Source organism: Oreochromis niloticus, linkage group LG22 (assembly GCF_001858045.2).
Source record: "Oreochromis niloticus isolate F11D_XX linkage group LG22, O_niloticus_UMD_NMBU, whole genome shotgun sequence".
Lineage (NCBI taxonomy): Eukaryota > Metazoa > Chordata > Actinopteri > Cichliformes > Cichlidae > Oreochromis > Oreochromis niloticus.
The window spans coordinates 2,513,469-2,527,034 of NC_031985.2; the positions used below are offsets into that span (position 1 = coordinate 2,513,469).

A 13,566-nucleotide genomic window follows, 5' to 3' on the forward strand; every position below is an offset into this window, starting at 1 on the left:
TTATGTTTTCGAGAAACTTTCAAGTCCAGACACTTTTCTTTCCAAGCTGCTTAGATTACAATGACCTGGGTGACCGAGAACCTTCACAGACACTATTGAGATGCATGGAAATTCAACAAGGCAGAAAATGTGGAGGCATTTCTGAAAGAGCAAAACATGCCAATGTGATTAGTTTGATCAGCTCTCCCTTTAAAAAATTGTAATGTAAATCAAAAATCCAGAAAAAAAGATGTTTAAAGTAGAGAATAGCAGAGAATCGTGGAGTCAGGAGCGAGTAGAAATGTCTCACCCTCCTCTGCACTCAGATTCAGTCGTTTGTTGATATTAGTTTCAACCTGAGGGAAGACAACATTTTTATTTAGTCTAAGCTGTAATGCTGCTACACTTTTTTCTACTTTGACATGATTGGAAGGGAAAAAAGATTCAAATGAAGTCATGATAAAGGGATTGGTTCTTATATAATGCTTTTCTGCTCTATCTGACCACTCAAAGCACTTTACACAATTTGTACATTTGTACATAATCAGTACACTGAGCTGTTGACAGTTGCAAATTGCAGCAATTAGACATTTCTAGTATCTTTGTGATGGACATGTTGATCTGTTGTTAAGCCAGCTTCTTCCAGCTGAGGGCCCTGACTGTAGTAATCTTTATTTTGGTATCAGCCAGGCTCTGCTCTCTCGTCTTCAGCTTGTTCAGAATGCTGCAGCCCGGCTCGTAAGTCTTAAATGGATCAGCTCCCTTGTACCTCTCTGATCTTTTAACATAAAATAGTACAACTCCTAGGTCAGCTGATAAATTGCATCTGGTTGTTCCTAGAAGCAGATTGAAACACAGAGGAGAACAGACCTTTGTGACTGCTAAACTTTGGAGCAGTCTGCCTCTTCAAAGTAGGATTTCTCCAACACTTGACATTTTCAAATCCCGTCTGAAAACACATCTTTACTCGACTGGAGCTGCCTTGCCACCCAAACTTGAAGAGCACGACTGTGATGTCATTGCTGGTTTCTTGTAAAACCCAAAGATTTTTCCACCATATGACTGCTGAGATTCCATTTCTTACTTTTTCCAAACACTTGTCATAGCTCTTTCCAAACAGTAGCAGCTTTTAGTTGTTCTAAGCTAATATTTTTTAAATATGCTCTGCAGATGCTTAGTCAGCAGCATTGAGGTTCCAGCTGGTGAGAGTCCAGCATGACTTCTAGTTTGATCACTGATCCAGAAATCCTCCCTTTAGTCACAGCTTTTTTGTGCAGAAGGTTATTTGAGTCTCACCAACTAACTTGGTGGATGATTTGGCATTTGCACCTCAGAGGAAGTGAAACTGAATTTCACTCTTAGTGGTTCAAGGTGTGGTTGTGGGAACTTTCCATGTTTTCAACAAATAATGCAGACCCTGTGTCCAGAAAGTACATTTGTCACGAGTTGGATATTGGTCTTTTTTCAAAATAAACCACTTCCACCAAAACCACAATAACACATCAAAGATTGAATTTATGGTAACTTCATAGCATTTCAGAAACAAGACTTGTAGGCTGATGACAGTAATCTAGACCTTGGACATGATTCAGTGGTAGGCATAATAGAAAATACAAAAACATAGAGATTTCCATTAAGATAAACGTTTTTTTTAAGAGTTAGCCATGGAGTATATCATGCTTTAGGGGCTGTGTTGCAGCAAGTTTGACTCTAATAATTTGTGAATAACAGATTTTAAATACAAGGAAATTCTAGATGCAAACATCAGAGTAGCCGTAAAAAGGTTGGTGGCTTCTACAAGAGCATAATGCCTTTATATCCACAAAAGGTGAGAATTCTGTGAATAGACTGAATCTCACTGTGTGGGAAACTAAGCCGGAAGAAGGGACAAAAAAAGCAACAAACCATCCAAATGTTTCTCCAGAAGTCTGGATGCTTTTTTCCCCTCTTGTGTTTCTCGAATGCATGAAAGTGCATTGCTAAATAAAGCACACAGCTGATCTGTGAACTGTCACTGTTTTGACTGTTACCATGGAAGTTTGCTTTCATGTTAACAGTCTTGAGCTGGATGCCATCGCTGCAGTCTGTATTTCTTGTCATAGTTTTGAAAATGTTTGGATGCTTTCCACAGACTTAATTCCCACAGAATAAAAATGATCACATTGGGGTGGCTGTAGCTCAGGTGGCAGAGCAGGTCAGCCATTAATCAGAAGGTCGATGGTTCGATCCCAGGCTGCCTCCTGGCTGCATGCCAAATATCCTTGGGCAAGATACTAACCCCATGTTTGCCTACTGGTGGTGGTCAGAGGGCCCGGTGATGCCAGTGTCCAGCAGCCTCGCCTCTGTCAGTGTGCCCCAGGGCAGCTGTGGTGTGGCTACAATGTAGCTTGCCATTGCCAGTTTGTGAATGACTGAATGCAGTGTAAAGCGCTATACAAATGCAGGCCATTTACCATTATTTTATATATATGCTTTTGAGTGACAGTGATGTACCCACCACCTCACCACAGGAGCATCCCAGGTCGTCTTCAGGGTTTAGGTTGACCAGTGGACACTGAGTGGGCTCACTTTGTTCAGCAGGGTGCACCGGTGTGTAGTAGGGCTGCCGTAAGACGTGATTCATGCTGCCGTGGGTTCCATTATTGCTGGAAGGAGAAACCTCGAGGATATCTGCATTAAATAAACATGAATTTATTTTTGTGCCCTTGATTTCGGCTGTTTGTTCAGTACCAGATGTGTGCAATTAGTCAGTCTGTTCTCATTCTCAGGGCAACAAATATTCACTTCTCAACAAAGCTGCTCTCACGTCATATTACACACAAGGCCACATGTTTTATTTCAACACGTATTGCTTAATCAATGGTGCTGTGAAGTGGTGTGGTTTAACCCGAACCACAATCTTTTCCTACCCCTAATAATTTTAAAGGGATAAACCTAACCTGTCTGTGAAAAGTGACATTAGAAAACACACTGAAGCATGGAGCACAACACACTCCTGACTGGGACTACTGGAACTGATATTGTTACCACCTGTTCAACATCCAAACACAGACTTCCAAAATGATCCTGTATCTCAGAAGCCAATATGCCTGTGGCCATAGGATCAGTGTCTGCCATGTAACAGTTAAATTACAACCACCAGCATTTAGCTGTTGTGGTACTGGATGTTAACTGGCACTAATTAACAACTCTTGACTTAATTGATGCTTTTAAAGGTTTTATATGGGAGACTTTGAGTATTACCAGAGCAGCAGACTTGTTATCATTCAAATTCCTGTTGAATTACCATCATCATTATCTTTATTTCTATCTTTAATTATAGGATTTAAACTTCTTCTTTCCAGGTGTGTTTATTGTTATCTACAGTTTCTTACAGTAAAAAAAAATCACCAGAGAAACTAATACACAAAAAAACATAATACTGTGCATTAACTGTGCTAAATCAGCTAAATTTTAGAAATCACAGCCCTGATTTGGAGGCATAAACTTCACATTCCTGTAAGATGTACTGTAGTTCCAAATGAATTAATGAATAACAGCATGCTGAACAAGGTCCCAGTCTGCATGATATTTTGTTCCCTGCACATTCAGGTTGGGGAATGGGTCCTGACTGTCGTCTACGTGTATGGACTGAATGACAATTTAGAGTACCCGGCCTTCTTGGAGTCCCTGGGTGGGGAGTTTGATGGTGCTCCACCTGGGGACTCTGTCCTCCCACTGGGAGACTTCAATGCTCATGTGGGCTCTGATAGTGAGACCTGCAGGGATGTGATTGGGAACCATCTAGATGTAAACCTGAGCAGTGTTCTGCTACTGGACTTCTGTGCAAACCACAGTTTGTCCATAACAAACACCATGTTCAAACATAAGGGTATTCATAAGTGCACGTGGCACCAGGACACCCTAGGCTGCAGGTCAATGATCGAGTTTGTAATTGTATCAACAGATCTGTGGCCATTGATGATGCTCGGGTGAAGAGAGGGGCTGAGCTGTCAACTGATTACAACATGTTGGATCAGGTGGTGGGGGATGACAGATCTGCCGCATCTAAAAGTACGGTGAGTCAAAGTGAGGGTGCGCTGGGAACGTCTGGCAGAGGCCCTGGTCCACAAGATCTTTAACTCACACCTACTAGGCTTGGCTAGCCCAGGATTTTGGAAGCAGTGAATAGGTACGGAAAGCCCAAGTGGAACACAGCTTGAGCAGTGGCTGAAGCAGGCCATGGAAAAAGACTTTCAGACTGCTTCGAAGAGATTCTGGTAAACCATCAGGCAACTCAGAAGGGGAAAGCGGTGCTCTACGTTCACTGTGTATAGTGCGGGTGGAGCGCTGTTGATTTAGATTGAGAACATTGTCGGGCGTTAGAAGGAATACTTCAAGGACCTCCTAATCCCACTGGCACGTCTTCCATGGTGGAAGCAGTCTGGAAGAGTTTCTGCTTCCAGAGTCTGGAAACAAGCAAGACGACTCGTGAGGTCACTGAGGCAGTTAAACAACTCATTGGTGGCAGAGCTGCTGGGGTGGATGAGGTTCACCCTGAGTTGCTGAAGGCTCTGGATGTTGTAGGGCTGTCTTATGTGACTCGCCTCTACAATGTTGCATGGAAATCAGCAGCGGTACCTTTTGAGTGGCAGGGTGTGCTCCAACTATAGGGGGATCACACTCCTTAGCCTCCCCGGGAAAGTCTATGCCAGACTGCTGGAAAGGAGAGTCCATCCATTAGCTGAACCTCGGAAAGAACAATGTGGTTTTCGTCCCAGTCACAGAACACTGGACCAGCCACTATTATATATATAATTATATAGATTATATATAGATTATTATATAGAGAGTACTATAACATTTTGTAGCACTGCAACAGCACCAGACCAACCACAAAAAAGATGATCGATTAACTAAAGATTCTGTGTACAAAAATGGTTTGTCTCAAATTGATTTCAGCTGATTTTACTCTTTGAAAAATCAGCTGAAACTGTTTTTCTTTTCAACTATTTATGGTTTTGCCGCAGCCCAGATTGCTCTTATTTATGTATTTTTATTATTATTTATATGCAGTTATTATGAGTGTCTTATGTTCAGCAGATTGTGAGTGGATATGATCGAGTAGTGTACAGTGGTGGTAATTTGCAGGGGGGAAAAATACTCACCACACATTAGATTGTAAAGTTCAGTATTGGAGAAGGGGTCAATCTCTTTTTCGTTCTGAAACTTGGGGCCATAACTGATAAACATGGCCTACAATAGACATTAAGAAAGAAGTGAGTGCTGTTATTGGGAAAATGGCCAATGTGTTTCCAATTTAGAAACACAGAACAGAGTAATTGTCAGTGCTTACATGCATGCTCTCAAAGTCATTGTCATAGCCGTGGTTACCACCAGAGCAGAACGTGAGAGACCCTGGATCCCTATGAGGAAAGAGATGAGTTTGCCAGTTTTAATTAAATCAATCTTATGAGTTTCTGAATATATACTTAAACGATTACTGAGCACCATGAAGCGATAAGGGCAAAATTACACCCCACTAGAGTTTAGCTCAAGTGCCAGGATGTGATTATGCCTTGAAGCAGTGTACCATAAACCTTTACAGAGTATGACTTCATGTCCAGTAAATGGGGAAAAGCGTTCACACCCTTCTGGAAGAAATTGAACTTAAGGTTTTCGGAGGTAAACAGTATGTGTTTAACACACTATAAAAGTCTGAAACCCAATGACTTTGTGTGTGGCTAACATTATGAATCACTGCACTGTGTTCTAAAACACATGGCTACAACTGTAACAGAGAATGTCTAAAACTGCAGCACCATAAATACCTCTCAAACAGCCATTTAGTGTCAACCAGGATGCTGACATCTTCAATGCGACGACTGTTGGCAAAGTGAAGGCGCTTTGGTAGGTTAGCCTTCAGGTATGGCTTGATTTTTTGGTCTGGTTTCTTACACTGAAATCATGAAAGACACTCATTTGTAATCCAATACTGGAACATTTTTGCTGCATATCTAGTTGTGTTTATATGTTGTAATTGCCAATATGTTACACTATTTTTCCTTTTAAATGCCCCTATTTTTCATGTAAAACTAACCCTTACTCTCAAGAATAAAGAATTTGATGACATACAGAGGGGGAAATCTGATCCCCTGCTGAATTTGTAAATTTTCTCACTTAAAAGAAAAGATTTTTAATGGTAGTTTCGTTTTAATGGAGAGTGACAGAATATCAGAACAGTCCGTTAAAAAAACACACAAAAAACAATAAAGAAATGACATAAAAATTATAACATGATTTGTTCGCCACTGAGTGAAATAAGTATTGGCTTGCCTATAACCCAGCCAGAATTCTGGCTCCCACTAATTAGCTGTGCCAATCACTTACAGGTACTTCTACTCTCAACTTGTTATATGTTTAGAGCACATTTGTCCAGGAAATTAGTTTCTTCCTTTCCAACATCTCCACCAACTTGGGCAGAACCAAAGATATGTCAAAGGGACAAGACTGTCAGCCTGCACAAGAATGGAATAAATGGGCTCTAAGACCATTAAGAAAAAGTTTGGTGAGAACGTAACAACAGTTGGTGTTGAGTTTTAAGAAATGGAAGAAATATAAAATGGCCATCAACGGATGGTGTCATGTACCGTAAAACCTTGACCATGAACCTCTTTCTGTCAGCCAGAACACTGAAGATGGGTCGTAGATGGGTGTCCCAACACGACAGCGACCCAAAACAACAATACAACCAAGGTAACAAAGAAGTGGCTCAAGAAAAAGCTTGTGTTGTTTTCCGGAGTTTTGGTTGACATTCTGCCTCTCCAGTAAAATAAAACTACCATAAAAAGACGGTCCACTTCTTTGAAAGTGAAGAAACTTACAAATTCAGCAGGGGATTAAATCATTGTTTTCCTCACTGTACATTCTGGTAAGAAATAAAAAAAAAATACTCACAGTCATATTAGCAACAAGTCCAGCAGAGTCCCCTTTTGAAAGGGAAACATTTGTGTCATTGCAGAAAGTTCAAAGCCAAGGCATAGCAATTAAATCGTGTTTCATTTAAAATGTAAATTTAAATTGCATTTTGAAGGAATTTTGTACATATGTTTGTTAGTGATATATCACAAATAGCTTTGTAATCGACAGATTTGTGCTTCTTTTCCAGCATTGTGTCCCAACATAACTAAAGAGTCTTAGAGAGACACAATTCATCTGTGCAGAAGTGGAAAAATATTCTATGGTTCTTTATCCATTTGGCATTGTTGCCTCTTTGTCTGTCTTTTAGTAAAGCTCTGAGAGCGTCTACATCTACAATGATGTGGAGTGCATTTTCAATAAAAACCAAAAATCAAGTTATCGCAATCTCCCAAATTTAAGAACTAAAAACAAGCATTTTATCAAGAGTAAATGAGATATGTTGGGTCAGTTATGGACAGGTGAAACTGATAGGCATCCAAGCCTTTTCTGCTTGATGCATCATGCAGTCTTTTGACTGTCTCATGCCTTACTGCCTCTGAAACAGCCACGGCCTGATGACAACATCAGGGCATGATGTGGCTGAAACCCATGAACATTCAAGTACGACCAGGTTCAAACACAAAAGCATTGAGACCTAGGTAATCTCGTAGATTTCACGTGCTTTAGGAACCATATATTTCCTCACAAGCTCAAAAAGCTTGTGAAACCTATCATCAACGACTCACCCCAACTCTTCATTCTTTGTGTGATTAAAAGACAAGCAGCAGACTAATGCACTTTGTTCCTTTGCATTTACTTACACAGTGCGTCTTTGTTCTTGGCTCTGATGCGTCCAATGGGACCCTCAGTTACCACATACATGCTGGTATCGCCCACGAGTTCCTGCAGTGCTTCCTTTCTTTCACAGCTTGTTTCCTCCATACCTGCAGCAGCATTCAGCTGTTACGTTACACCCTTAATTTCTTCAGTGGAACTAAAGACAAAACTAAACTGGAATGCTTTATTCCTTATGTGGAATACTCATGAACCATTATTATCCAGTTCTAGATGATGGTAGTGTTACTGGATTATGAATGTCCAATTGCTGGAACGTGTCTTTGTTTCAACATGTATTTTATTTCTTATGTAGTAGTGAGCATTCAAGTGAGAACCTGTATTGCTCATGCCTCTAACAGAATAAAAAAGGCTAAATGACCTGGAGCTGTCAGCTAATGTGTTTGGACAAAGATAAAGTAAGATCAAAATGAATGATGCCTTCTTATTTCCCAGTACTGTTTTTAATGCTCTGGTCTTTGTAGCCATGACTCTGAATCATGTTGGACTTTCCCCAAAATAAAATTTGTTCAAATCATTAAAATTTTATGAGGCAAGGCCAACGATTGCTGGCATGGTAAAAAAAAAAAAAAAAAAGTAGGAGCACATGCAAACTTTTCTATAGAGATGATTTCTTTGAACACATGTGACAGATGTGTTTTCAGAGCCACGTTACTCTGAGTGGTTTGTTACCATGATCAGCCACAATAACGATGTTGAGACAGCGGTGCAGATTAATTTGCTTCAGTCCATTCATCAGCTGACCAATGATCTTATCCACACCCTGGAGTGATGCAATAATCTGGAGAAAGAAAATTAAATGTTTAAATAAATATGACGCAAATAATGTTGTTGTACTTTAACCCTGTCATGCATGAATTATGACAACCTCAATCAGGATTTATATTTATCTTTAGGAATGAAAACATGAATAAAAATAAGAAAAAAATCCTGATTGAGGTTGTCATAGTTCATGCATGACAGGGTTATATAACAATAGTTACAATGAAACACGTCATACAGCTATAGTAACATCAAACGGCCAGTGTGTGGCAGGATATGGAGTGACACATCAGTGTCTAATGTAGTGGTTTATGTGCAAGTATACCATCAACACTGACACAAATACAGCAAAAGCCTTCGAATAGCTGTCCACCGTAGTACCACTATGCATGAAAGGGTTAAATTACTGAAAACAAATTGATACCAGAATCAAAGAAGCGTATCCATTTTTATTTTGCAAAATATGCAAATGGATTTGTATTCTTTTGCAACTAAGCTTGGGTCTTACAGTAAATTATTCTAGGGGTCTACGGGGATCTAATTTGGTCGTCCATGTATGTAAAATGTCACTCGGACAGGTAATAAAGAGCATGACACATGACAAAAGAATACCTGGAGGCTTCCAAGACACGTGGTTTGAATATGGTTAATTATTATTCTCCATAAACTGGCTTTGCAAGGTCTACAGATCCAGACCTTTAGCATTTTCTTTTGACTGAGCAATGATGAACTTAATTAGAAAAACGTAATTCAAATCTTGGCCATTGATGTGTTTTCCTCTTTTCTATTTTAACCAGTCCTTCCAAGAGGAACTGTATAAAGTCTCTAATATGTCCCTGTTGTTCGTCCTTTTCTTCTCTAATTATTCATTTATGTGTATGTGTAGTTTAACAACGCGAGAGCTGAAAGATAGGGCATGAGTATTGTCTACTGTTTCTTTCCTTTTTACCCCTAACCTATAATGAGTGAAATTATGAATCACTTCTTCACACGTGAGCCTTTTCAGGCATTTCCCCTTTCAGTGAGTCACTCAACTGATTCTTTAATTACCCTGCAAACTGTGTTCAAAATAAAGGTCACAGAGGTGTCAGATGGTGCAGAGCAGATGTCTAGTTGTTTGGATGAGGCCAAGACTTCTACCAAATATTGTCTGGTTACTTTTAATTACTTTCAATGAATTTCAATGCAAATTTCTGGAAATGTATTTTTCTAAAATAAATAAAATAAAGATTCCATTTTAAAATCCGCATGTTGGTATTATTTTGTCATGAAACGAACAACGTCCACATCTAAAGATTACAAGTATTTGAAATGAAATTCAGCTGAACTCTGCTGAGAGTTATCTCCAGACCCCTTATGCAATATGCTTTTTTCATAATTTCCTGCATGGCCAAATCCTATGACAGTCAGAGCTGATTCACTAAATCCGTATTTTTTGATGCTATTGTCATCAGTTGTCTATCTTTGCTGGTTTGTTTTGTTTCATGAACCAGAAGGGCAGAGCAGCTTTTCAACCATTTCAGGGAGCTTTCCCTTCGTCTCTTTCTTATCTAAATGAGTCGAGTGACCTTACCCCTCCACTCACAGGACCATAACTGTGTCCAGATTTATCCGGCTCCTCCAGATATAGTGTAAAGAAATCCGGCCTGGAGGGAAAGAGTTGTTTTACTTAGGATTGAGTCAAAACAAACATAGTTCACATTTATCTTTTTTATCTTCCTTTTATGAAGTCTTTGTTTTAAATCCAAAAATAACCAACCTTTCATTAGCCGGCAGCTGCAGCCACTTAAGCACAGTGAATACTCTTTCTTCAAATGGCACTGTACTAAAACAATGAAGAATAAATAGAAAGTAGAAGGTCAGCGTAAAAATAGTGAATAAGCTTGATATCACTGATGCACAATTTAGAAAAACATGCCCATATCACTGTGGTAAAGCTGACTATCCGAGTTTCCAAATATCCGAATTTCATGAATGTGCTTACAACATTACCAGTGCACTTTAGCACTTTTGAAACTAGGCATGTGCATGTCTGCATCATCAGTGCACTGACTGCATTGACGCTGGTGGCAGTAATATGTAAGAGATTTCATTAGGCAGATACTGTGGTTTGCTTCCCATTGGTATGTTGGTTTCATTAAGTGTTGTTTTTACTCACGCTTTAGTACGTGCTTGGTTAGGTCTTGGTTAAAAATACACCTCTTTGCAACAGTAACTCTGTTAGGTTTTGTATTGTGATTGTCATTTATGCTTAGAAATATTTAACCATATATGCTTAGAGGTGTATAATCGATTGTGTAGTGATAGGAGGTTTGATCCTTAATAGTCTACAACAGCATTGTGTGCATTCCAGAGTGTTCTGGTTTTCACACCCACACTCTGGGAGCATGGGAGAGGTCGTACCTTGTTTTATTGTTCTATGGTAGGATAAACTGTTTTAGTCTAAGTACCTTTTGTTTAGATGGACGGCTCTGGGGAGTCTTCCTGGGGTCACAGTTTGACCCCCCACACACAGATACACACACACACACACACACACACACACACACACACACACACACACACACACACACACACACACACACACAAAGTATTCTTTGTTCACATGCATACCTATGTAAGATGTCATATGTTAATGAACCTATGCATATTCATGTAACCACAATAAAAGAGCAGTGTTACGGGGGAGCGGACGAGAGCAACTGGGGTCAAGCAAAGGAACGGCGCCTGTCCAGTTCTCTCCCGTGCACGTAAAACATAGAGAACTTGCCTACTCGTGTCTTGCTTGCTGTGTAATTAAATTGTCTTCAACGTTCCAGCGAATAGGTTCAAGCTACTAACCTATCAAACTCTCTTATTGAAAAATTATTTATTGGGAATGCCTTCTTACTAAGGCTGTAATGCATTATTGAGATGAAGCATAAGAGGTTTGAATCAAACAGTCAAAGACGGTTACAACCTGGCCTGAAAATGCACTTTCCAAACTGCAGGACTGCTTTACACAGACAGACTGGGACATATTTGAACACCAGGAGCTGGAGGAACATTCAGCTTTTTCCAAACCAGAAACCCTGGATGACCAGCGAGGTCTGCACACTCCTCAAAGCCCGTGCTGCCGCCTTCAGGTCACGCGACAGAGCTCTGTACAGGGCTGCAAAGGTGAATTAAAAAAGCTAAGACAGACCATAAAAGGAGCATAGAGTCCCACCTATCCAGCAACAACACACGGGAGGTGTGGCAGGGCATACAAGACATCATAAACTACAGAGGCTGAGCTGTGAAAACAGAAAACCTGACTGCACCACTGGTGGAGGAGATAAATTGCTTCAAGGCCCACTTTGAAACACCACAACAGCAGCCCTCATCTGTTTCAGCCCTGCTCCCATCCTCATCCTCACCTGGTTCTGCACCACTCACTGTAACTGAACATGATGTCAGACGTGTGCTCCTAGCAGTGAACCCCAGGAAGGCTGCCAGTCCAGACGGAGTACCTGGCAAGGTGATAAGAGCATGTGCCCACCAGCTCACCCTCATCTTCACCAGAATCTTCAATCTCTCACTGGATCAAGCAGCCATCCAATCCTGTCTAAAATCAGCCACAATCTCCCATCACCAGCCTGAACGATTACCACCCTGTTGCGCTCACTCTGGTAATCATGATATGCTTCGAGAGACCATCAAGGACTACCTTCTCCCAAACCTCACCCTAAAGCCGCAAACAGATCCACAGTAGACGCCGTCGCCATAGTCTTCCATCTGTGCTGAGCAACCTGTAGCAGCAGCAAAGCTATGTCCAAACGCCTTTTGTAGACTCCAGCTCAGCCTTCAATACAATCATCCCGGACATCCTCATCACCAAACTGGTCACTCTTGGCCTCCCTCCTCTCACATGTGCCTGGATAAAGGACTTTCTCACCAACCGACCCCCATCTCTCCTCCACTCACATGTTGAGCACCAGCTCCCCACAGGGCCATGTGCTGAGCCCTCTCCTGTATTCTCTCTACACACACAACTGTAGTTCCACCCACAATCATCTCATCATCAAGTTTGCTGATGACACCACGGTAGTCGGACTCATCTCAAAGGGAGACGAGGCAGACTACAGAGAGGAAGTCCTGAAGCTGGCAGCCTGGTGTTCAGAGAACAGCCTGGCACTGAACACTAAGAAAACCAAAGATCATTGTCGACTTCAGGAGGCACAGCACTGACTGACACCAACCTGCTGCTGACCTTCTACTACTTGTCCATTGTCCATTGACTGATGCACCTGTAGCGCTTCCCTGAGGGAAGCAGGTTGAACAGGTCAAACCCAGGGTGGGAGCTGTCCTTGATGAGGCAGCGGGAGGACTGAGTTGAAAAATGTAATCTAAAAATCCGTCACAACAATAATCGAGCCAACATGAAAAGCATTGATGGGCGTTGGGAGCGCACTCTTTGGTCTAAGGGCAACAAGGTAAATTTGATAGGCTCAGGTGTGTTTCAGGTTTTTGTGTAAACTTGGCCAGGACTACCACACCGAATGCATAATACTAATGGTGGGGAATGGTGGTTGGTGTGTGAACCACCATTACTGATGTACTGATGCATAACAATGATCACACAAAGATTTCTAAAGAAGTACAAATGAAAAGCATGACATGGCACAGTTACGTCACCTACCCATTCAACCTTTTTGAAACACGAAGGTACATGAATTGAGATTTATTGCTGAGAACATGCAGTATGTGAGGATCAAGTAGATGAGTGAGCTAGAAGCGGTGATAAAAAGGCTTCAATCTGGAGACAATAGTCATCCAGAGTGTGGAAAATAGCAGGCAAACATTTCACATGTGATGTTTAATTTAGAGCCTGGGCCAATCAGCTCCAACGCCATCTGTTCTCTGTAACCAAAGTCTCCCAGCCAACCATCCCACACAGTGATAAAGTACAGCATGAGATTCTGTTATTGAGTGTTTATGACAATGATTACTTTGATAAGAGCGCATGCAACTTATTGAAACATTTCCAACACACCGCACATTTATTGACAT

At 41.0% G+C, this 13,566-nt stretch overlaps 1 protein-coding gene across 1 annotated transcript in view; it reads right to left on the reverse strand.

Annotated features, from left to right (window-relative positions):
• Positions 1-13,566, reverse strand: part of LOC100709923 (venom phosphodiesterase 1) — a 54,745-nt gene that overhangs the window by 23,698 nt on the left and 17,481 nt on the right. Inside the window, exons 11-20 of the mRNA XM_013266403.3 lie at positions 10,295-10,360; positions 10,109-10,181; positions 8,446-8,554; positions 7,740-7,862; positions 6,916-6,947; positions 5,790-5,917; positions 5,315-5,384; positions 5,127-5,214; positions 2,477-2,649; positions 290-335 (exon numbers count right to left, since the gene is read on the reverse strand). Coding sequence (XP_013121857.2) covers positions 290-335; positions 2,477-2,649; positions 5,127-5,214; positions 5,315-5,384; positions 5,790-5,917; positions 6,916-6,947; positions 7,740-7,862; positions 8,446-8,554; positions 10,109-10,181; positions 10,295-10,360 — 908 coding nt within the window. The remainder of the gene's footprint in view (positions 1-289; positions 336-2,476; positions 2,650-5,126; positions 5,215-5,314; positions 5,385-5,789; positions 5,918-6,915; positions 6,948-7,739; positions 7,863-8,445; positions 8,555-10,108; positions 10,182-10,294; positions 10,361-13,566) is intronic.